The following is a 25,000-nucleotide window of genomic DNA, read 5'->3' as shown; positions in this document are numbered from 1 at the left end:
TTACAAGGATATGCACCTGACGGCCTGGGACATTGGAAGTCGAGACAAGATTGTGAGTTTTTGTTGGGTTCTAGCATCGATTTTGTCATCATTTCCTCGTCGTTATTGTCTTTTTTTTCATTAAGACCATTATTATTATTATTATTATTATATTATTATTATTATTATTATTATTATTATTTATTATTATTATTATATATCATTATTATTATTATATATATACTCATTACATTACTTCATTATTCTTCTTTTCTTCATTCTCTCTTCTTCATTCTTCTTCTTCTCTCCTCTTCCTTTTCTTCTTCTTCTTCTTCTTCTTCTCTTCTTCTTCTTCTTCTTCTTCTTCTTCTTCTTCTTCTTCTTCTTCTTCTTCTTCTTCTTCGTCTTTTTTTCTTCTTCTTCTCTCTTACTTCTTCTACTACTTCTACTACTTATTATATATCTATTATCTACTACACTACTAACTACTATACTACTACTATACTACTACTACTACTACTACTACTACTACTACTACTACTATACTATACTACTACTACTTACTACTACTACTACTACTACCACTACTACTACTACTACTACTACTACTACTACTACTACTACTACTACTACTACTACTACTAACTACTATACTACTACTACTATCACTACTACCACTACTACTACTACTACTACTACTACTACTACTACTACTACATACTTACTATACTACTACTTCTACTAACTACTACTAATACTACAACTCTAACTACTACTTACTACACTACTACTACTACTACTACTACTACTACTACTACTACTACAACTACAACTACTACTACTACTACTACTACTACTACTACTACTACTACTACTACTACTTCTACTATTACTAATACTTCCTCTCTTCTTCTTTAATCCGTCATCATCGTCATCATCATCATCATCATCATCATCATCCTCATCATCATCATCATCATCATCATCATCATCACCATCGCCAACACCACTCCAATCACTATATTTGTAATCATCAACAACAGCAACAATAATATGTTACCATTACCGCTCTGTCTTTTCATCAGCGTCCCTTATTCCGCCATTACTACAAAGGAGCAGATGCTGTTGTCTTCGTCATCGACAGCCACGATCCCGAACGATTAGACGAACTTAATTATGACGTCATCAAGCCTGCTATCGGTGCTGAAGAGTTGACCAATGCCGTGTTCTTATTCCTTGCCAACAAGATGGATTTGTCTAATGCCATGACCACAGACGAGATTGCTGAGAAACTTGGGCTGAGATATTTGAAACATCCTTGGGGTATGGAGGACATTTTTTTAAAACTTGAGATTTTATATAGGGGAATATCCACTAAACATGCTCAAAGTGCTTTACAAGGAGTCCCTGACTAACCGCAACACGTAACATGTAGAACGAGGCATGACGCCTGTTAGGCGATATTACTTTTTCCGACAGAGACAACGCTGTTAATGGCCAGGTACTTATTTTACACCTGATTACGGTGAGAAAATGTGCTTAAAGAGCCGTTTCCAAGGACTCAGCTATGAGCCGAGCGAGGCTCGAACCCAGGACCTTCCGATCCGAAAGCGAGTGTCGTATCATAGCGGCATATATTGTTGAAGCTATATTTTAAATTTCAGACATTCTAAGCCTCTGCCACAATGTTCTTCTCTCATTTTCTGTGTATCTTATTCTTGCATTGGCAATTTCATTTATTATTTGATCTTTTTATTAATTTGATTGCTTGTAAACTATTCACACAGAGATTCATAATTTGAGCCTTAATAACTTTGTTTTATCCCAATATCCACTAAATGAGCTCAAAACGCTACAAGAGGTCACAAGCTAACAGTCACATTTAACACGCGGGACGAGATATGACACGTGAGGCACTATTACATTTTTACAGAGACAACAAAGTTACTGGTTATGTACAAATTTTTCACTTGACTGCGGCAAGAGAATGTGAGTAAAGAGCCTTTTTTCGAGGGCTCAATTTTTCGGGACTTGAAACATGGACCTTCTGTAATTCCAAATGACCAAAAAAGCCGCATCCATTCTCTCATTTTCATCCGATCATTTATTTATTCATTTTATCACAATTTCTCCTATTTCAGGTATTCTCCCAGTTAGTGCTGTGACCGGAGATGGCCTCCAGGCTGCTCTAGAATGGCTTGCTGTTCGCCTTGGCTCAAATGTCGTGAAACCCAGGAGCTTTGCGCAACCACAATCAAGCCCCGCCACGACCATAAAATCTTCAACGCCATTTCCGAGAAGCCCTTCGTTGGCCACACCGTCCCCTTCCAACTCATCTCCAGCTACTTCAAGGACAAACAGTTCCAAAGGTCCAGTCATAATGGTCAATTCCAGACTCTACATGGACTCCCGGGCTTCCCCATCTTCATCGCCTTCTTTAGACAGATCTTCAATGTCAATCTCTCCATCAAACATGCCAGTTAGAATTAGCTCACCAAATTTTGTAAATTCGTTTTCCTCTTACTCTATGGCTCAAACACTGAGAGGAGATCAACAGACGAAAAGAAAACTTAGCAACGTCTCATTATCTCGCGCGGATTTGCGAAGATTGAGTTGCGTATCTCTTAGCGACCCAAGAAATTTAAGTACTGTTTCTCTTGAAGATTCACCTCCGCAAGAAGAAAAGAAGCTTCCAGCGACATCAGCTACAAACATTAATCTTCTCTCTACACCACAGATGCCATCTTCATCGACCTCACTATCATTATCACCCAAACCAGACAGCAATTCTTTATCACCAGGGAAAACATTGTTAGGTGACAGTCTATCTGGGTCATTGTCTGCAAAGCCACAAAGCCAAGACCTTTCTTTGTCGGCTTTTGGAAATTTTTCTCATATAATGGCGGACTACAAAGAGTCCAGTAAGAAAGATTTGGACTCTTCAGTAAAAGACAGCAGCTCATCCTCTGATTCCATTCCCGTATCGTCTCCATCGGAAATGATTCAGCCTCATCTAAAAACGCTTGGGCTGAAAAAGCCTTCATTTTTATCATCCTCAGGAAAATACGTCGTAAATTCTCCAACTGTGTCTCAACAACAAGTTCAACATCGAGATTCTCCGCCTCAAATGATTCGGAGTCTGCCACCAAATTCTACATCATCCCATAGTATAAGTGCAGGAGGGCTAGACCCATCTACTTTAACACAATATGCTTCTTCCTTCCCCCAGAGACCCCGTTGCCTTCCAGGAAGCAAACTTAACAAATCCAACACCAATATCACTGGGAATGTTTTATCTTCACAAGCTCTTGTTGCCAACACTACCGCTGGAACCACACCCTCTCCTTCCAACAGAAAAAGGTGGAAAGTTTACTCAAAAACAACTAGTAACAACACTGGTAAACAACCCAGCGAAGACTCTTCAAACTCCTCCTCTTCCTCCCCGTCCAACTCCAACCGCAGATCAACTCTCGATTTATTTTGTACTCCTAGCAGGAGATCAATATCATCTTACAGTCCAAGCTCTGTACCCGAACAAAAATTGAGCAACCCTCCGAGTAGTCTTGCAGTCATTCCGACATCGACGACAAGAGGAGCTTACTGTTCTAGGGCATACAGCGCGATGAGATGCTTATTTTTCAGACCTACTAAGAAGGAGATGCAAGATGAAACGAACAGTATAAGCAGTGATGACGATAGAGAGGGTGATGAGGCCGAGGGAGAGGGGGTTGATGAAGAGGAGAAGGAGCATAGAACGTTAAAGAGGGGACCGGATCCAAGAGAAATTGGTGCTGCTGCTGTTAGTGGTGCTAGTGTTGTTGGCGGTGCCGGTGGCGGAACTAGTAGCATCTATGCTGGAAACAAAATTATGATAGCCGCTGGTGGTAGTGCTCAGCCAGTGATGCTTTAGTCTGGTTAGCGATGGCACCAGAGTAAGAAGGATTGAGATTGGTAATGAGGGAGAATGCGAGAGAGAGAGAGAGAGAGAGAGAGAGAGAGAGAGAGAGACAGAGAGGCAGAGAGAGAGAGAGAGAGAGAGAGAGAGAGAGAGAGAGAAGCAAGTAAATGATGTAAGAATTAAAGATATATTGTTTATATTTAATGTGAGTGAATTCTGGGGAATTCACTTAAAGACGTTTACGTATTTAACGAAAAAAGCCATGATGTATTTATGACATACGTAATCATATAAGACAAGAATCCGATGTTTTACAACGACCACGAAGTGGTCTTATGAAACTTTTACAAGAACTTTATTTAAGTTCAGAGCTAAACTATCTTTTTATGTCTTCACAAACGACAAAACAAATTGCCATTATATGAAACAAATATACAATTGAAATCAACTGCCGGTCTTTTTTTTAAATACGGTATAATTTGTTACTTCCATTGGAGTATGTATTTTGATAAGAGTATGAAAAGTTTAAATATGAAACATAACGCCATATGTTATTTCACCACTTATGTAAGTAATTATTTATTTGTACAGTATTATACAATGCGATTATGATAGGAACAGATTTTCTCCCTTATTTTGTACATCATTTTATTGTATTGCATCAAAGCAATGTGAAAATATCCTTTATACGAGAAGATTTTTTGTCCTTTTGTACAGTTGAGGTATGCCGATTTATCTATTTTTTTATTTATCTCCTCATTTATTTGAGCATTTATGTATTTATTTATTTTTTATTTATTTATTCATTCATTCATTTATGTATTTACTCATTGCTTAACGTATTTTAAAATTCATACTTTTTTTGTCGTCATTATGAAAGTATTTACGTAATTTTTTCCTTTCCAAATTATGACACTAGTAATTTATAAAGAGCTTTGAATAATTTGATTCCATGACCAATCTAATTAATTTGGATGTGACACTTTGAGTTCTTTTCAGTAGAATGGACGATTCAACTTAATTAAATATCTAATTTTTCTAATGCCAAAAATCCGCTTTTGAAGGCAATTGGGCACCCCAAAAAAATGATTGTCTGCACTTTTGATGACATTTAAATGTTATAAATATGATACAAGTACAAGGGGGATTTACAAAAATGAATACAATAACTTTTAAAATGCGCATTTTGCGGCTATGTGGTCTAGTGGTATGACCACTCGCTTTCGGATCGGAAGTTCCTGGGTTCGAGCCTCGCTCGACGCATAGTTGAGTCCTTGGAAATGGCTCTTTACTCACATTCTCTCACCGGACTCAGGTGTAAAATGAGTACCTGGTCGTCAACAGCGTTGTCTCTGTCCAAAAAAATTGTAATATCACCTAACGGGCGTCATGTCCCGTCCTACATGCCAATTGTTGATGTTGGCCAGGGAGCCCTTGTAAAGCGCTTTGAGCACGTTTAGTGGATATTGCTCTATATAAAAGCTAAATTTTAAAAAATCACAGAGCGTTTCGCTCCCAAAACTCTTCTTCATCCAATAACAGAAACAGTAAATCCGTAATACTTCACGCACCATCCAGAATGACGAGAGAGAAGTGGTCGGCGCTTCTACTTCGAGTCTGGAACAGCGATGGCGAAAAGTAAATAAATACTTGAGTTTGGTTAGTATAAGGAATTGAAACAATACTTAAATTATAATAGTGCACCAAGAAATTGAACAGCGGAGTGGAAGTAGGGGCCACTGCTATGTATTTCATCGTAGTGTAAATGCCACTTCGGTGGAGAGAGATCATGCATTATTCCTTCAATCGAACTCCAGAAAGGCCGATTTTTTTCGATTGTTTTTTCTCGAATTTCTCTGTATCTTGCATGCCATTACTAAGCACTAACCTTTTTTCAGATTTTCATCTTGCATTTAGTACCTGCTATCCACTTTCTACTCCTCTGTATAATGATGTTGTCAAAATAGTAGTTCCCCAATCTTGACTTTGAAAAACAAATTTTGAGAATTTCTGAACTCTTCCATCCACACATTTGTAGGTCTTAAAACTGAATACAATAGGAAACAAAAATGGGATGTCAAAAAACTGGTTCCAATCTCATTGGAAGTGTAAAACCACTCTTCCGGAGGGCAGAATTTGGGTTATCAGACCTGCAAATAAGTACGCAGAGATTCCAACAACAAGAAATTAACTCACCAAGTAACATTTTTAGTTATGATGCCCCTATACGCCAAGCCATATAAACATTTATATTTTTGTGTAATCTACTTGCAAAATATGACCGAATCGAATAGTATTATATGAGAGGTAAGCAAAACAATGAAAACTGAATTTTATTTCTAAGATCGGAATGATATGTGTGAATTTGATAGTTTTAAAGTTTTATTTCTGACTTAAAAAAAAGGATCGAAGGGAAGCTGCTTCGCGGTTGCATGCCCAAAAAAGTTCTGTATGTCAAACGATCAATTAATGCAGACCAAACTGTAATTTTTGCCTGCCGGCTTTCATTCTACGAGCGTGTCGGCGGCCACGGGTAAATCCAGCGGCCAAACTGCAATAAATGTGTTAGCGGGTGTAAGAATCAAATGCCATTCATTACTGAAACAAAGTGGAGTTTTATCCAGGCTCTCTAGCTTTGTCAATATAATACCGTTGAGGGAGGTGGATCACCAATATAAATGACAACTTGATTTTTATTTATCAATTATCAGATTTATGTGACCAGTTTTATTTTTCGACTCCATGTTTTGAACCATGTTCATATATCATTCTATTGTTCCATGATTTGTATAACTTATTTCTTATTGTATATTATAAAATAATGTTTAATATATTTTTTAATGAAATCAATTTTGTCCTTAATCTAAAGCTCAAATTAAATCAATAATGCAGTGTGTCATATGTAAAAAGTATTTTATTATTTTGTTGCTCATGTGATTTTACCAAATGGCAATCCTTAATATAAGGCTCTTATTAAACGCAGCTGGTAGGGTATTCTAATTTCGTCTTAACTCATTGATTAAGATGAATCCCAGCTTGTCAAAAGTCCCAAAAATACCCATGGATCTAGAGCTTATCTCGATTTATTTAACATTTAAAAGACAACCAATTTGCTTTAATTATTGTCTTATGGATTGGACACCAGTTTATCAAAAAGCACTTTCTGCCGCATCTAACAGCTATATAAGGTCAACAACCGCTAACTCTATCCTGATTATTAATTTATTTCTTAACCCTGTGAATCCATTTCATTGCCAATTTAGTTACCTTAGTTATTGTGAGAATAATGGAGGCCTCTCTTTCTGGAATTTTGTTATCAACGTTGACTTACTTACAAGTATGATAAACCAATATTGTTATAGTAGTCTCAATGTTAATGATGATGATGATGATGGCAAACGCTCAAATCAACATAAACAATAAACATTACTATAAAATCATAAATAAACTCAAAACACAGGTGATGAAGTACAATGAGCTTGTAATGCCTTTTCTTTTTAGTTGGTTTGTATTGTTTATCTTTTTCACTCCTCTTGTCAAGTCAAAGCAAGAGTTGCTACCAGCGAAAAAATCACAAACTTTTTACACTTATTTACAAGTCTGAAAAAGTAGCCCTTCAGATTCAGAGCCATTAGCCGGAGTTTATCCCGGTGTCTATAGCGTGAAATGAACAATAACATTTTTTGCTATCCTTTGGATAGGAAGATAGTCTATCGCAAAGTACTTTCTTCTAGATCGAACAGATCCAGTCATTGCCGTGTGTCACAAGTTTGAAAACCGATCATTTAATCTGTGGGCTCATTCTTATTGAAATAACTGATATCAGTGAGAGTTCAGCCATTGCCCTGTTTTATATTAACGACTCAAATTGATTGTATTATGTCCAGAAATAAGCTTTAATAATTAATATAGGAAACGGTAGAGGCTGCCTGAAGCCGGTGATCGTGAAAATACTAACGAAAGAGTGAAAATGGAGAGGCTTCGTATGGGAACAAAACAGACAATGGACGTTTCGGACACAAACCATTCGTCAGCACAATACACAAATTAACGTGGAAAACAAATAAAATATAATGCAGAATAGCTTGTATCGTCTGTACTCAATGTTGGTTACAACGTTAATGTGTGTATTGTTGTGCTGACGAAGGGTTTGTACCCGAAACGTCCATTGTCTGTTTTGTTCCCAGACGACGCCTCTCCATTTTCACTCTTTCGTTAATAATCTAGGGAAACATCCACTTTGTGTGCGTCTTTTAGCGTCTTTTCCAAAAACTCAATTATAATTTTGCACCGTTCACAGCTGGACTTGAGCTGGGACATACAAGTCACAAGCTGTATGACATATGTGACCCATCGTCTCAAAACGGAATTGTGTCGAGATGAACGCGACTTCGATACATGAATTTAGAAATAAAATGATGAGAAATACGAACGAGTCGTTTGCAATACAAGAAATAGTATTTATCCCCCACCATTAAAAAAAAAAGTTATGCCCTTCCGCCATGACATCATAAGATATCGTCGCCAAGGCATTCCACGAGGAATAATAATATAGATAATGCATCAAACAAGTTGTCTGATGTCAACAGGAATCACCCGTGTTGTCTAAGTGAGCAAATTGGGTGGTTAATAATCTTGCCCGAGGAAAATAATGAAAGTGCCTGAAGCGGGACTCGAACCCGGGACCTTCCGGGTCAGGGACCAATGCCTTAACCGCTCGGCCACTTCACATCCCCCCACCCCCACCCCACCATAACGAAGTGAAATTAACACAAAGTGTTTGTGGCTATAAATTCAATGTCTAGCACCTAATTCATCCCAACATAATACCATTTGATCCGTTTTTGTTATTAAATTGAGGCTTAAGTTACATTCAATTTCACATTGTTATTTATTTCTTCGAGCTTCGAGTAGCAACATTTACATTGCACAGTATTCTTAAAGAATAACCTCCCAGCTGCAACACCTTGATTTGTTCGTTCTTAATCGTTTATTTATCACATCAGGTACCTAGGACGCTACATTATCTCATTCACCTGTAGTGTTTCATTCATCCTGTTTTGTTGATAAAGGGGAAACCCGAAACGTCCATTTGATCCGTTTTTGTAATTAAATTGAAGCTTACATTCAATTTCACATTATTATTTATTTCTTCGAGCTTCGAGCAGCAACATTTACATTACCGCTTTGAAACACTGGGTCACATATACTACTAGACCACAAAATTGCGCACATTAGAATTATACATTCAAGGCTGGGTTCGTAGCCCTTCAAAACCGAAAGGCCCACGGAAATAAGAGTCTATTCCGCTTTCTGACGCGTTAAATGGACAATAAAAATAGTACTGCTGGCAATAAGTTGTATAGGACACTAGGCTATGAAGGCAAGACATAGTCTACTTCCTAATAGACGTAACAGACCTGGCTACAAAGCTACATGGAGATCAGTAGAAGTTAATATTGCACCTCGGATAATTGATGCTATGCGTTTAGATAAAATACTCTCAACACCCATCAGCCGGATATAACGTACCAACACACAAAACTATGTGTAACCGTAAACGTTTAAAGTCTGATTGATAGATTTTAGTGAATTTAGTAAAATGGCTGTCTAAAAATAATAACAAAGAGCTGAGTGACGTTAATTTCTTTCCATCTGTATATTCCAATATGTTGGTTGCTTTGCTTGTTAGGCAAGTGCTTTACTAATAAATAAGCTACAGCTATAACAAGTTAAGTAAAATTGGAAGAGCCAAAAGCTAGAGATGCCAAAATTATAAGCCAATAAAATGGAAAGAAAAACAAAGGGATTGATTGTGACTCGTTAAAAGGGGACAACACAAAGTAAACAACGTAAAATGTGTGACATGAGTTGGAAGAAGCTGGCCATGGTAGACTTAGTGTTTTCTCATGAAAACTTAGATATTTCTTTTTTTTTCTTAATTGAGCAATTTTAATGGGGGAAAAAATAGAATTGGTTGCATAATTCCACACAGCACGAGTCAAGATTAAGAACTGTCAAATAATGGAGGGGAAATGACTGACATTGTGAATATAATTGATAACAATTTAGCTCCTAATTATCTCAGCTCCGTCACGAAGATTATAATATTATATAGAAAACGGGGTATAATTTTGCCCCAAGGTGTGCTAGTTCTTTATTATGAGATCGATTTTTTTTTCTTTCGTCATAACAACAAAAAAAAAGAACCTACGACAAACTGGCTTAACCAGTTAACTGTAGTTGATGTCTTTTCTAACACTTCTGTCTACCCGGCAATGTTTGGGTAGCTGGGTGTGTTTGAACTGGCAGAAAGCACTTAGCAATAGGAAGCAATTCTTAGTCCGTTTTAACCAGGATAAATTTCCCTCAACAGACCATGTGGCTCTGATAAACCCTTTTCTTGTGAGATTTGTGGCTTTACATTCGGTTTGTTTGGGTCTTTTTTTTCGGGAGGGGAGTTAATTGTTTTTTCTTTTTTGTTTGTTTGAATTTTGGTTTGATTTTGGTTTGTTTTTGTTCGTTTCCATTTTATGGTCTATTTTTATGATAACTGACTTCAAACCAAGAATAAATTTGACAATTAAACTTGTAAATAAATGAATAACAAAGGTCACCATTCTTGTGCTCAATGAAAAACCATCATTATTATTATTATTATTATTATTATTATTATTATTATTATTATTATTATTATTATTATTATTATTATTATTATTATTATTATTATTATTATTTTATAATTATTATTATTATTATCATTATTATTATAACATCATCATCATCATCATCATCATCATCATCATCATCATCATCATCATCATCGTCATCATCATTAACATTATTATATTATTATTATTATTATTATTATTATTATTATTATTATTATTATTATTATTATTATTATTATTATTATTATTATTATTATTGTTGTCATTATTATTAATTCTATTACTGTATAAAATCACGGATGAAATATAATAACAATGCCCATTTGAATTATTGTGACATTGAATTGAATTACTCCTGAAAGAGATTTGATAACTAATAAAATTTTAACACAGCGAGAATGCAATGTTATTTCCATCTTTTTCTTTTAATCAACCATTGTTATTTTGATAGATAAACTGGGATACAAGTACACAAGCCACCGGTATAATGTGACCCATCGCCTGTGTGAGACCAGACTGAAAACATTATATTATTGGTCCCATTGAAAAGAATTACAAAATCTGAATGTAGTTTTGTTGTTTTGTTTTTGTTTTTTTTTTTGTTTTTTTTTGTTCTGTTTTTTTTTTTTTTTTTTTTTTTTTTTGGGGGGGGGGGGGGGTTTGGGGGGGGGGGGGGGTGTTAATGGGTTTGTTTTTTTTTGGCTTGCTTGGATTGTTTTAAATATTATTTTTTCGAGGGTGGGGGTGGGGCGGGGGGAGTTTTTAAGATTTTAAAATAGCATCCACTCTGCATGATGGTGAAACATTATCTAAACTTAAATACAATTATCTAAAAATTAAATTTCAATCATTTGTACAGTTTTCACCTTGCTATAATGCTAACTTTGAGTTGGAGAATTAGAAATGTGACATGTTATGCTAATCAAATAAAACTATTGATTCAGTTATGAAGCCAGATAATCAACTCTCACTTTTTAAAGAGGGTGATATTGATAGATTAGAATTATGAATCATGGATCGCATTTACAGCGATCTGTGGCTCATCTCATAGTCCTACACTGGACTCAGGAGTAAATTAGTACCTCATTTGGTGCAGATCTGTCCCATATATAAGATGATGAAATAGTACTTTCATATAACAGTATTTTTCTTGATGCAATAGTATTTTATTGATGTCGAATAGTACTTTTTAATCATGTGCAAATATTTTTGGACATTGTTGCAAACACCTAGAGCTGCCATCAAACGGGAGTGGGTGCTATAGATTTTTTTCAACTATTTAAAGAATCCTAACACTATAGTCCATTTAATCCCATAACCGTGAAATTGGTTTTCTTTCAAATTATAATGTCTTCCAACATTTTAGTGATAACTGCAGACCTGACAACTTTCACCAAGAGAGCAGTAACATCTTATAAAGAGCAATATCCACTAAATACATGTACAGCGCTTTGTAAAGGGTCCCAAGCTAATAGCAACACTTTATATGCACGACAAGACATGCTGCATGTAATGTAGTGTTACAATTCTTGTTTGAAAGAGACAACGTTGTCACCAGTCAGGATCTCAATTTGCATCTGAGTATGGTGAAAGTAACAGCATTGTGACTCTGGCTTCATTAAAGCCTGTTTTGTATCATTACGATCTGTAAGGTTATCTAGTTGAGCTTTAAAAAATTGAGCTTTTATATAGTGCAATATCCACTGAGCGTGTTCAAAGCGCTTTACAAGGGGTCCCTGTCCAACAGCAACACTTATCATGTAGGACGAGACATGACACCTGTTAGGCGATATTACAATCTTTTTCCGACAGAAACAACACTGTTACTGACCAGGTACTCATTTTACACCAGAGTATGATGAGAGGATGTGAATAAAGATCTTTCTCCAAGGACTCAACTATGCACCACTTGAACCCAGGTCCAACTGATCCAAAAACAAGTGTCATACCACTAGATCACATAACCTGCCTTGAGAAAGTAACTGCCTGCAACTTCATCTTTCTGTTACTTATAATATGAATATTTCATTATTTTTTTTTTATATACATCATCTGTCATGGCATAAATCAAGATCGCTTGGAAGTAAAGCTAAGTCCAAAAAATTTGTCTTTGATTATAATTTTAATAGAAAAAGTTGTAGAGATTTTACATGAACACAGGGACATAAAAACATGATTTTTTACACAGACTATTAAGATAACACTAAAAATGTTTACACCAATTATCACAAAAATCTGATAGGAGTAAAATATCTACAGTTAGAGCATAAGAGGGGGCTTTATTTTGGAGATGTTCAATATGCAGCTGACCTGCTTTTGTTTACCAATCAAAATGCAATAGATTTCAAAATAATTGAAAATGAGAATTCTGATTGGTTAGCTAAATGTTTTGACTGCCAATCATACGTGAACAATCGTGTCAACTTAATATCATGTCACAGTGAATCAGATGCCCATAGAGAGTATATAAGTTAAATGATCAGAAATATGAATTTATTGCATGTTGCTTTCTAAGGAACTACGACATTCTCCTCATAAAGACATATGAATTTAACATAAGAGCCACATTAAAAAATATATAAATCTAATTTCCAGCATCTAAATCCACCCACAAGATACCAATTTGAGATGATGGGTCACTGATGCCCTCATACGATCCAACTGTGCGTATAATTACACCTACATTGCCATACTTTTAAAAAACAATTTTTTTAATATTATGGCCAGAAAAGTCTTCCTTCAAATATTGATCGATTAAAATAGCCCTCATTTTGCCCAAAACTCTCAAACACGGGACTTCAAGGAAGACCCAGGTTTGACAGTTTTTGACAAGATGAGGGTCATTTTAATTGATCAATATGACTTTTCTGGACAAAACATTTTTTAAGCTTTTGGTTTTTTTTTCAGAGTATTTCAGTATAATGACATTCAGGCATTTGACATAAAGTTCATGACATTCACAGAAAATAGAATTTGACATTATATGAAACACAATTGATAGAAACAAAAACAATAATATATACAAACAAGTGAACATAACATTTGTAGAGATTTCAAAGAACAAGCCCGTGATGTTCACACATTTTCATGAACTCGACAAGAGAAGTGGAAAATTCGTCATCTTTGACTTCATCACTGGCAACGATAGATTTCCTTCCAAACTCTTTGGCCTGCAATTTAATAATAAGAATATTGAATGTGATGATGATGATGATGATGATTATGATGATGGTGGTAGTGGTGATGATGATGATGATGATGATGATGATGATGATGACGATGATGATGATGATGATGATGATAATAATAATATAAATAAATGAGCTTTTATATAGTGCAATATCCATTAAACGTGCTCAAGGCGTTTTACAATGGGTCCCTGGCCAACAACAACACTTAACATGTAAGACATGATGCCTGTTTGGCGATATTACAATTTTTTGGACAAAAACAATGCTGTTAACGGCCAGGTACTCATTTTACAACTGAGCACGGTGAGAGAATGTGAGTAAAGAGCCTTTTCCAAGGACTAAACTATGCACTGACCCAGGACTTTCCGATCCAAATGCGAGTGTCATTCCACAAGACCACATAGCCGCACAATGATGATGATGATGATAATGATGATGATGATGAGGATGATGATGATGATGATCATGATGATGATGATGATGATGATGATGGTGTTGTTGATAACCAAAATGTCAAGAAGTACATTTTTTTCACCAATAAAATTATTCTATAAAATGCCTGATATTAGTTAAAGAACATCTGGTACTGATATAAAAGGAGATGAAAACGAAGAAACAAAAATAAATAGATGTTTGTTTTTTTTTAACATTTAACCTTAACAAATTCATTTCATCTTAACAGTTTGTTCACCCCGGAGACAAGAAGGTGATAATGCTCCCCATGTCTTATACAAATTATTCTTGATCATTTAACTTTCTGTAAAATAAAAACAAATGTGACCAATCGTCTCAAAATGGTATCATGTTGGGTAAACCAGATGCAAAATAGGGATTTTAAAACTAAAATGACCCAAAAGCGCAAAATTCTAGTTTTCATCAGTGTAAGAAAATCCTATTCATTCTCCTAAATAAAACATTTACAATACTTTACCTAAGTCTTATATTTTTTACTATACATTCAATTTTTATTAGCATGTCCCCAAATACAAAGTCTAAAACATATCAAAACAAACCAACCATTTTAGATGTCCCAAAACACAAAGTCAAACCATAACAAAACAAAAACCAAACCTCTTTGATCTCCCCCCCCCCCTCCACCCTAACAAAAAGTCAAAGACTTCATATCAAAACAACTCTCGATGTCCCTAGTCTAATCCATAATAAAACAAGCCAAACCTTGTTGATGTCACCAAAGACAAAGTAAAGCATAGCCAGGGCGTGACAAGTCTCAGCCAAGTCTTTGGGTTTTCTGTTGGATTGGTGTTCACGTATGTCGTGGACTGAGTTCAGGATTTGGATTGCTTCAGCTTCTTGTGCCTCGTCTAAAAAAAGTTAGATTATGCATAAAGAATTTAATAACAATTTTAAGTGCACACACATGTTGCGCAGCTCCACTCTTTCACAATACTCGATACACTTCATAATGATTCATTTATTCCCCAGCAGTCAATTCAGAATCAAATTACCTTTTCATACACTAAAAGTCACTTGTAAGGTGCCTTTTTTTGTACTAGCAATCTTACATCTATCACTGCCTATTGCCAGATACTCATTCACTCTTAAGTTTAGTGTGGTAACCTGTGTAAATTGGTTTACACAAAGATACAGCACAGTAGCTAAAAATGATTGATCATTGTCACCCATCTGGCCATTGGTCATGATCAATATCACCTGACTAAGTTGAAAGACAATACTGCTCAGTCAGTGTCACCACAATATTTACTAGGCGTCATTGGTTCAATGGAATGTTATCTCGAAAAAAAGTTAGGCGAGATGCCGAGTGTGACCAGTGAGTGCATAGGTGAAAAATGAAAATTCTCGCCCTGATGTAATATCCTTGGGTAAGGTCTTTACATACATCACCCCACTCACTCAGGTGTGAATGAGAACTTATCTATCATATTAACATTATTGTAAGAATGTGTGAAGAATGGCGTTCCATGACATTCAACCTCAATAGGGAGATGGAACTCCGGTAAGGTAAGTAAGAATGCTCGTTAAAAAATGACATTTAACAAGAGATGTGCACTATATGAAACGGAAATTTGGTACCTTATTATGGCTTGCTGACTCATAAATGTTCACTTTCATTTTTTCTTTCATTTTGTTACAACTATCTAATAGTTTTTACCAATCACTAGATTTTTTTTTTAATCTAATAAATTCTTCACCTTCATAAAAACAGACTACTCAACAGAGACTAATAATTTTTGTGGTGTAAAAAATAATGTTTTCCTTATAGAAAATGGCTGTAGTGCATCCTTAAAGGTCTCATTATTGTAAAACAACCTGACATAAGTAAGTTGATACATTGTTTTATAAACAGAACATTTTTTTTTAAAACAAATTTACTTAAAACGCCTTTTAAAATATTTAAATGTGAATATCTCATGAGAATATAACTTACCTAACCCACTCTTTAGTTCATCAAACATTCCTTTGGCAGGGCCCAGTACTCTAATTCTACTTTTAGACTGCTCTTCTTCAGATGGAGTTTTTGCCTTGAGAATTCCTGACAAGTGGGTGTGCCAGATATTCACAACCTGCGGATTTGTAGTGAAACTATTTGAACCATTTTGACGAGACCAAATTTCCAACAAACCATTAATTTCTCAAACAATTTATCAAATTATAACAAAACACCTTACAGTTTTGAAATAACATCAATAACAGTGGTTGTTTTATCTGTTGCATGAGGAAGGTCAGAGGCCGGAACGTTGTATGATAATTTAATTTATAAGCAATTTTACTCCATACATTTTTATTTGCACTGCTAAGAAAAATTTCTGGTAATAATAGGCGATTTAATGATTTTAATATAATGAGATTAGAATAAACTAGTTGTAATAATTAGGAATTTGAAACATTGAACAGGCCACAGAAAAAATGAGTTATTTGATTTATACCCAACCATCAAAATTGAGTTCTTCATTGTTTGATTGAGGCCACAAAAGGCTAAGCAATAGAATGAGACAGAATAGGATTGTACCTGTCTATATAAAGAGTCAGCCACATCCATTCTCCCTTGTCTGAAAAACACATTGGCCATGTGGAAATATCCGCCAGCTGTCCTGATGTCGTCTGTTCCAAATTCCTCTGATGCATGATAGATCTATTTAAAATTACAAACAGATGAAACCCAAAATTAGAAACCAATTTAAAGAATTTAAATATTTCCTTTATAAGTTGTGTTTACTCTCCATCATAACAAGTAAAGCTTAACCGCAAGTTTCATAGTTGTGCCTTTAGAGTCAATTTCTCGCACCCAATTCATCCCAACATAATACCGTTTTGAAGTGATGGGAATCGAGTTCTTAAAACCTATATCAAACTTTTCCACTCTTAGCACTAGTAAAGAGTTCTATCTTCGATAAGTGAGCGAAATATATAAGACATTAAATGCCGAATATATCTCTCTGTGCCGAAAAACATCTCCGTGGAGTTCTCTTACGTAGATAAAAAATGTATTTTCTATTAAGAAAATAGAAATTGAGTTCAATTTATATTCAACACTTGAATCATAAATTTTGAGTTGATCGGCTTATTATCATCTTCATTGAACTGACAGCTTTGCTTGTTAAAAATAATTAAGGAATACAGATAACTCATGCAATTATCAACATTCCTTTAAGAGATTAGACCATAAAAGAAAATTATATTTTCATATTTTAAAAAAGACATCCTTTGTAAAGCTATTTACATCATCAGCGAAGTTGACCAGAGCCTCCTGAAAGTCTCCTTTGGCAGCGTACAACAAACCCAAGTTGCGATACAGTTTTGACTTGATGGCGTTTGAACAGTCTGGTGTCTTGAGTACCGTCCAATCTGCTTTGGCCAAGTATTCTTCTGCCTGGGTCAGCTTTCCAAGTCCTTTGATGAAAAATATAAAATCAAGTAAATTAAATAAAACAATTTATTTCAAAATTTTATGCTTTTCTGCATTAATGGGGGGGGGGGGGGGGGGGGGGGGGGTCTCAATAGGTCAGTTGGTAGAGCTCTCGCTTAACATGCATGCAAAGGGACCAAGATCGATCCTGGGTGAATTCGAGATAATCTTTTATCTAAACCCCCTGACCACCCAGCAGTGATTGGGTAGCTGTCTGTTTGATCTGGTGGAACGTGCTTTGCGAAAGACTAATGTCCTATCCAAAGGGTAGTAATCAATTGCTATTGTTCATTCTATGCTATAGAAACCGGGATAAACTCCAGCTCCATGGACCTAATGGCTCTGAAGGACTGCAAAAACCCAGTAAATAAATTAGTAGAGCATCTCATGGACATGTAAACAACTTAAGTTTGATTAGCAACATAATATCAAAATGTTTGGGTTTTTTCCCTGTCCAAATCACCATAAGAACAATGCCTTATAAACTAGGGCAATGTAACTTGCTTAAAGCCACAAATCAGCATGGTGGGTGAAACATGAACGAGATGAAAAAAAAATTGAACTTTTATATAGCACAATATGCATTACATGTTCACAAAGCTCTTTACAAGGTTTCAAGTCAACAGCAAGGCGAGGGGTCACATTTGACAAAAATAAATATTAACTGTATCACTATCATACACCATGTGCCTATTTTAAAATTTCTACTCTAATTAAATATAGTCTAATAAGGATTAGGGAAGCACCAAATAAATAATAATAATAATAATAATAATAATAATAATAATAATAATAATAATAATAATAATAATAATAATAATAATAATAATAATAATAATAATAATAATCAATAATAATAATAATAATAATAATAATAATAATAATAATAATAATAATAATAATAATAATAATAATAATAATAATAATAATAATAATAATAATAATAATAATAATAATATAATAATAATAATAATAATAATAATAATAATAATAATAATATAATATGATGATGATGATGATGATGATGATGATGATGATGATGATGATGATGATGATGATGATGATGATGATGATTAAAAAAACTAAAATGTCACTATAAGTGAGAGGGATAACCTAGACCCTACCGTAACAGCACCCTTCACCTAACTGTGAGAGAAAAATTGGCAAGTATTTGCACTATTCTGAACCCACTTCAATTAAATCTCAATGATTTGATCTATGACTTACCTACACTTGCTTCACCAAGAATTAAGTATGATGGTACAAGTTCAATTGTAGCGACACCATAGACTTCAATAGCATAACGTAAAGATTGCATAGCAGCTGGAACAGATTCCTCGTGTTTCCCCTCAAACAGCATCTTTTGTGCCAAAGTTCTTGTCATTTCAATGAGTTCCATCTGATCATAAGATTTTCATCATCATAATAATAATAATAATAATAATAATAATAATAATAATAATAATAATAATAATAATAATAATAATAATAATAATAGTATGATGATGATGATGATGATGATGATGATGATGATGATGATGATGACGATAATGCAATAAGGCTTCATCCTGGTTGAATTGTTGAAAAAATGGACTATGTAATCGTCAAACAAAATAAAACAGACTGAGCAACAATCTATTTAAGGAGGGTATATTCTTAGCGATCACAGCAGGCCTCCTACACACATGATCACCGGGAGGTTTCTATAAGTGTGTATTTAGATGAAGCGTTTAAGTGAGCTATTAAATTTTTGGACATTTAACCAACTTGACATTAACAGATTAAGAGCAATACTATAGCAATATCATTTGGATATCCTACAATCAGAGGAAGCACAACAGCGCATTGTCCCACTTCTGTGCCCCAAAGGCATTTTATTGCCATTGATTTTACCTGAATAATGTCTTTGGGGCACATTGGCCAACCACTTGCTAGTCTCAACCTTTTGACTTATGGTAATTATGTCATAGGTCCTCAAAGTGGATGTTCAACCTTTATGTCCATTCAGTACATTATCTGTTTCAGGGAATTTGTGAAACTAATTTAACTCTAATCCTACAAATTACCTTTTTTTCTTGCACTTGCTTTTGACGTTTGTCTCTTTCTTCTCTGGATGGAAGGAAAGGTGTAGGCTGTCGAAGGAATGCTAAACGGTCGCATATTTTTTCATGAATTCCAATCCAGTCAGCTTTCTGATGCTCTAGGGAGCTGCATTTTTGTTAAATATAAAAAACATAGGTGGCTAAAAAATGTGTCAACGAGACTTTTTACTCTTTTCAAGATAATATTAAAATTATGATGAGTCTCAGCTTTATCTGTATGAGTTCATTGCTTACTTTACTTAATCTTCTTTGCTCCTTGCCAAACATAGGGCCTCCGTGAGAGTCCGCCATCTGTTTCTGTCCTTGGTAAGTTAATAATATTTGGAACTACATTGTTTCTATTTAATACAATATGCATTATAAATCCTATTAATAATCAACAAAAGTTGAAATTTTAAAATGATCAACTACCAATACAGTGCAGTCTAGAAAAAAAGTCAACTCGCTTGGAGTCAATTCTCACTAGAACTCAACATCCCACTGGGATTCTAGATTATTTAATGAAATCAACAGTTGCAGAGAGAAATCCGCTGAAAGTCATCTCAATGCAACCGCTTGAAAGACTTAAGTCATAGCGTGAGTGAAAGAGAGGAAGAATGGTTGTACGGTATTGGATTTGGGCAAGCAATCTGCTTGACAGTGTTAGTCACCATACTGGACAATCCACTCACCAAGAGAATATATTTAGCTGTGAGTTTATCCCAATTGGTTGCATAAGCATTGACAGTGTTGACAGATTATAAGATGTTACTTAAGGGCATTCTAGAGATGTTGATAGTCAAGTTTTGTTCATTGTAAACATTAATGAATGCCAATGTTAATTACAAAATACAAATAGAAATGCGATACAAGTACCATGCATTACAGAAACAAAGACTCAATCTTATGGAGTTTTATATTTATTTTTCTGCTATAGAGCTGAATGTTTCACAAGGGATTAGGTTCAGCATATATTTTAAGTTCATTTGTTTATGCTCTTTATTTTGTCACCTCTAATCCATACATTGGTGAGTTTACTGAGTGAGGCATTTGATAGCTGTTTTCTTCTTTGTACATCCTCGGTGTCTCCAATTAGTGAGCCGACTTTCTTTGTTCTTTTCCATTCCTCTTTGTTCCTCAATATTGTTGTAAATTCGGTTTTATTGGCATTGGCTTGGAGGTTATATTTCATGAGGGTATTTTGTATGATGTCTATATTTGCTGGTGTTGATCCAATAAAATCGACATCATCTGCATAGGCGATTTCTCTAGGGATTGCATTCTCAATATGAGTCGTTGGTTTTGGAATGACTTTTCGAACTTCTTTCAGAGCGTGTTCTAAGTATATTGGGAACAGAATCGGGCTCAGACTGTCTCCTTGGGGGGTCCCGATGTTACTTTCGAACTGCGTCTGTTTTGTGGCCCCCTATATCCTTGGTTGTATCTTTGTGTTGCTGAGGAGAAATCGGATTATTCGGAGCTCGTCTTCGTCTACTATGTCTGTTAATATCTCCAAAAGTTTTCCTCTGTCGATCGTATCAAAGGCTGCGGACATATCGATTCCGGTTATTGTTATGGATATGTTTTCTTTGAGTGCCTTTGCTGCCAACCATTTATGTGTCCATACAACGTCCGATGTGCTTCGGTCTTGGCAAAACCCGCTTTGGCTATGTGATAGATATTTTTCTATTTTCGGTCTAATTCTGTTGAGGACAATAGTTGACAGTGTCTGTCTTATGGTATTCAGTAATGTTATATTGGGCGCAGGTTGTTTACGGGCCCTTTCGTTTTTCCTGGTTTTTGCATTGTAATTAGGACACGGCTGTTTATGTCCCAGTCTTTGTGTGTTGAGAATGTTTTGTTCATTATGTTTGCAATGATCAGATCCAGGGAGAAGGTACCGCATTTCAGCAATTCAGCGGGAATTTCATCTTTGCCTGGGGATCTGTTATTGTTTAGGCACTTTATGCTATTTCTAACTTCAGTTGTTGTGATGCGGTTGTTTAGGTCTCTAGGGTTTCCTGAGAAGGGCGATATTTGTGAGACTTGTTTGTGAAATTTCTGCTGGAAGTGGTCAGTTACAATGTCAAGGATATCGTTGGGATTTGTTGTCTGTTTGCCAAATTTATCCTGTAGTTTTGGGTTCTCGAATGGTTTTCAGTTCAGAGATTTCATCGCTTTGAACATAGACGATGCGTTATTTTTGGACTTTTCTATGTCTTCCACTTTTTTGTCTAATTCCTCGTTTCTGTGTTTTATTGTAAGTGATCGAATTGAATGCAGTATTTTGTTTCGTTCCGTTTTCAGGTTTATTATTTCTTCCGAGTCTTTCGTGTTTTGTATCCTGATCCTAAGTTCTTTTTGTTGCCAAACTGAAACTGTACCGTGCTCTTGTAAAACCGGTACTTCTGTATAACTGCGGCACTTGGGCGTTGACAAAATCCTAAGAACATCTGGATGCCTTCCATCGCACACAGCTAAGAAGGGTACTGGACATCAAATACCCAAAAAAGATCTCAAATGAATCACTCTATAAGATCACAAAAGAAAGACCAATCTCCCTTGACATTTTACAACAACGATGGCAACTTTTCGGTCACATACTACGCAGGGACAAAAACATACCAGCTAACCAAGCCATGTCGGGATACTTCCAAAAACATGGGAACCTTTTCAGAGGAAGACCGATCACAACACTCCCTGTGATCCTAAACAAAAACCTCACAACACTTGGACGAAGCATTAGTCTCATAACGGCAGGGGACCTTGAAAATCTGAGAACCCTAGCAGAGGACCGGCAATATTGGAGACACCTCACACAGGAAATACTGGAAACAGCCAAGGCGACCCGATCTTTCGGTCGAGACGCGAAAGGCATCTAAGTAAGTAAGTAAGTTGTTTATGCGAAGAAAATTGTTAGAACCATACTCATAATCATAACGAAGTGCTTATTCGCAGTACCACGGCAGAATCACTATTCGCAGTAGTAGAAGCATTCTCCCGCCTCTGAAAATTAGTCGTTGTACCCTCACTGAACACAACACTGTATTTACTGTTCAAAATGGTGTGTTGTTGATGGCTTGAAGTTGCCTGAGAGTGTGTTAGTTTGAGAAGGAAAGAAGAGGAGGGATTATTGAAACATTTTGTGTGATTTAGAATTGAGATTTTTAACGTTTCAACTTTTCCTTCAAGTCTGAAACTTGACAAGATCGTGTTTTGTTTTGTTTTTGTTACCCCAATCCAATCCATGAATCAAAATTTCCCCGTCCACACCTCTCCAACTTCATTCGTTCACATCTTGAAATCTAGCAGTTCATCTGGCAGATTACTTTAATGAGAATAGTTCTGTCCCCGTTTATTGTTTTCTCTCTCTCTCTCTCTCTCTCTCTCTCTCTCTCTCTCTCTCACACACACACACACACACACACACACACACACCATTGCTTGACTCATACTCATATCTCAGTGCTCCTGCAAATAATAGAAGTTACCATCAATAAACTACTCTCTACTACTACAGCCACCACAACATCATCATTATTACTACTACCACAGCAACCTCCACATTGTTATCAAAACTATAGCAACCACCAGTACCTTTACATCATCATCCTCCTCCTCATCCTGGCTAACACCGACACTACAACCACAGCCATCACATCATCATTACTACCACTACCACAGCTACCACATCGTTATCAAAACTACAGAAACCACCACCACCATTACATCATCATCATTATCCTTATAGTCATCATCACTACCACTACTACACCATCAACACCACCACTACAATCATAACCACCACATCAACACCACCATCACTACACAACAACAGACACATCGCCATCGTCAACGAAATGTAAAATAATAATAATAGTAATAATTTTTTTTAAATAAATAAATAATAATAATAACAAAATTTTTTTTTTAAAATAGATAGTAATAATAATAATGTAGTTTATTTATATTCTGTGCCCAATCCTCTATGCAATAAAGCTCTAGCCTCGAAGGCTACGACTGCAAATAATTGAAATGAATGATATCTACAGGTTGCAGTACTATTGCGAATAATGAAAACGACCGCTATCTACTATTCGCAGTACTACTGCGGTTGGAGGAAATCTGCGAATAGAGGTGGCCTACTCATAAGGGGAAAAGTTTGAATGTAAAAATAGATGTTCTATAACTATAATTCGAGTGACCTGCGTCTTTGGGGATTTAAATTTCGTTAAGAAACTGACACAACATTGATAAATAAAAACATTCTACCGATAAAACAACCCAATGGCAGTAAAACTCTTTACCCGAAGTAATTGTAATTGTAGGAAGGTGTAGAAAAATAATGGCAGATGAAAATCAAAATCAAGTAAAGTGACGAGCAATGAAACATTTAAAAAAAAAATCATTTGTCTCTCCAAAGTTCAAAGTGGAAAGTCTTATATAACATACCAATATGTCTTTTTTGAAAATTGGAGGAAAACTTAAAATAATAATGGAAAGCATTCATTACTGTCATTACTATTCTAGATATTACAAGTACAAGTTAGGCACTTTGATAACTCCAGTTCAGTGGCCGCCGATAGGCTCACTGTAAGGTGAAACTCGTTTTTTGGAACTTTATTTTTGGCCCTTTAATGTTTTGGTCACCATGGCGTTATTTGTGAACCTATGTGACTAATGTTGGTATCATTTTAAAGGGCACAAAACAAGCTTTCTAACGGTATATTTTATTCTTAATTCCTGATTGTATTTCTCAGAAAGCTATTGAAATAAAAATTTATCAAATTTTGACTTATAAGAACTTTTTAAATTATGGATACATTTTAATTATACTTCATACATCGATAGACAATCAATTGAAGAACATCTCTGCCAAATTTCATCAAAATTGATACACTCGCTCATTATTTTATTTTTCCGCCATCAACCCCACTTTTTTTTTACAAAAACCTCATATTTTTTTCCATTTTCATTTATCCTTAATTTTGTCCATACTTTTCATACATGAAAATGATTTATATGAAAATAAAGCTTATTTTCTGACCTTTAAAATGATACCTAACACTTGCCATTTATTTTTTAATTGAAACAAACTTACTGAAACCAATAAGTGGGCCATGTTGACTGCAAAACTCAAAATTTCCCGATAGCCGCGAGATGCTGGTTTTGAGGCAGCAGTGAGATCACAGATTCTCTCTGTAAAATTGACAAAAAATGTCAACAGAAAAATATAAATAACTCTGGAACCCTAAGTCGTAGAGAAACAAATAAGATATCAAATTTTATGTTTT

At 35.3% G+C, this 25,000-nt stretch overlaps 2 protein-coding genes across 2 annotated transcripts in view; one reads left to right on the top strand and one right to left on the bottom strand.

Annotated features, from left to right (window-relative positions):
* Positions 1–5,062, top strand: part of LOC144970838 (uncharacterized) — a 65,283-nt gene extending 60,221 nt beyond the window's left edge. The window contains exons 4-6 of the mRNA XM_078910923.1: positions 1–52; positions 1,065–1,302; positions 2,121–5,062. The exon at positions 1–52 is cut by the window's left edge and continues 22 nt beyond it. Coding sequence (XP_078767049.1) covers positions 1–52; positions 1,065–1,302; positions 2,121–3,889 — 2,059 coding nt within the window. The 3' untranslated portion in view covers positions 3,890–5,062. The remainder of the gene's footprint in view (positions 53–1,064; positions 1,303–2,120) is intronic.
* Positions 5,063–12,651: 7,589 nt separating this feature from the next.
* LOC144970841 (zinc finger MYND domain-containing protein 12-like) overlaps positions 12,652–25,000 on the bottom strand; it is a 12,679-nt gene continuing 330 nt past the window's right edge. Inside the window, exons 2-8 of the mRNA XM_078910929.1 lie at positions 19,692–19,833; positions 18,853–19,024; positions 17,440–17,609; positions 16,729–16,851; positions 16,147–16,282; positions 14,916–15,061; positions 12,652–13,718 (exon numbers count right to left, since the gene is read on the bottom strand). Of these exons, the coding sequence (XP_078767055.1) occupies positions 13,602–13,718; positions 14,916–15,061; positions 16,147–16,282; positions 16,729–16,851; positions 17,440–17,609; positions 18,853–19,024; positions 19,692–19,833 (1,006 nt within the window). The 3' untranslated portion in view covers positions 12,652–13,601. The remainder of the gene's footprint in view (positions 13,719–14,915; positions 15,062–16,146; positions 16,283–16,728; positions 16,852–17,439; positions 17,610–18,852; positions 19,025–19,691; positions 19,834–25,000) is intronic.

This window comes from Berghia stephanieae, chromosome 4 (assembly GCF_034508935.2).
Source record: "Berghia stephanieae isolate SIO BIC M18660-M18661 chromosome 4, UCSD_Bste_1.3, whole genome shotgun sequence".
NCBI classification, from domain to species: Eukaryota; Metazoa; Mollusca; class Gastropoda; order Nudibranchia; family Aeolidiidae; genus Berghia; species Berghia stephanieae.
The sequence above is the reverse complement of the archived record's forward strand: the minus strand, read 5'-3'. Positions and strand labels throughout refer to the sequence as shown.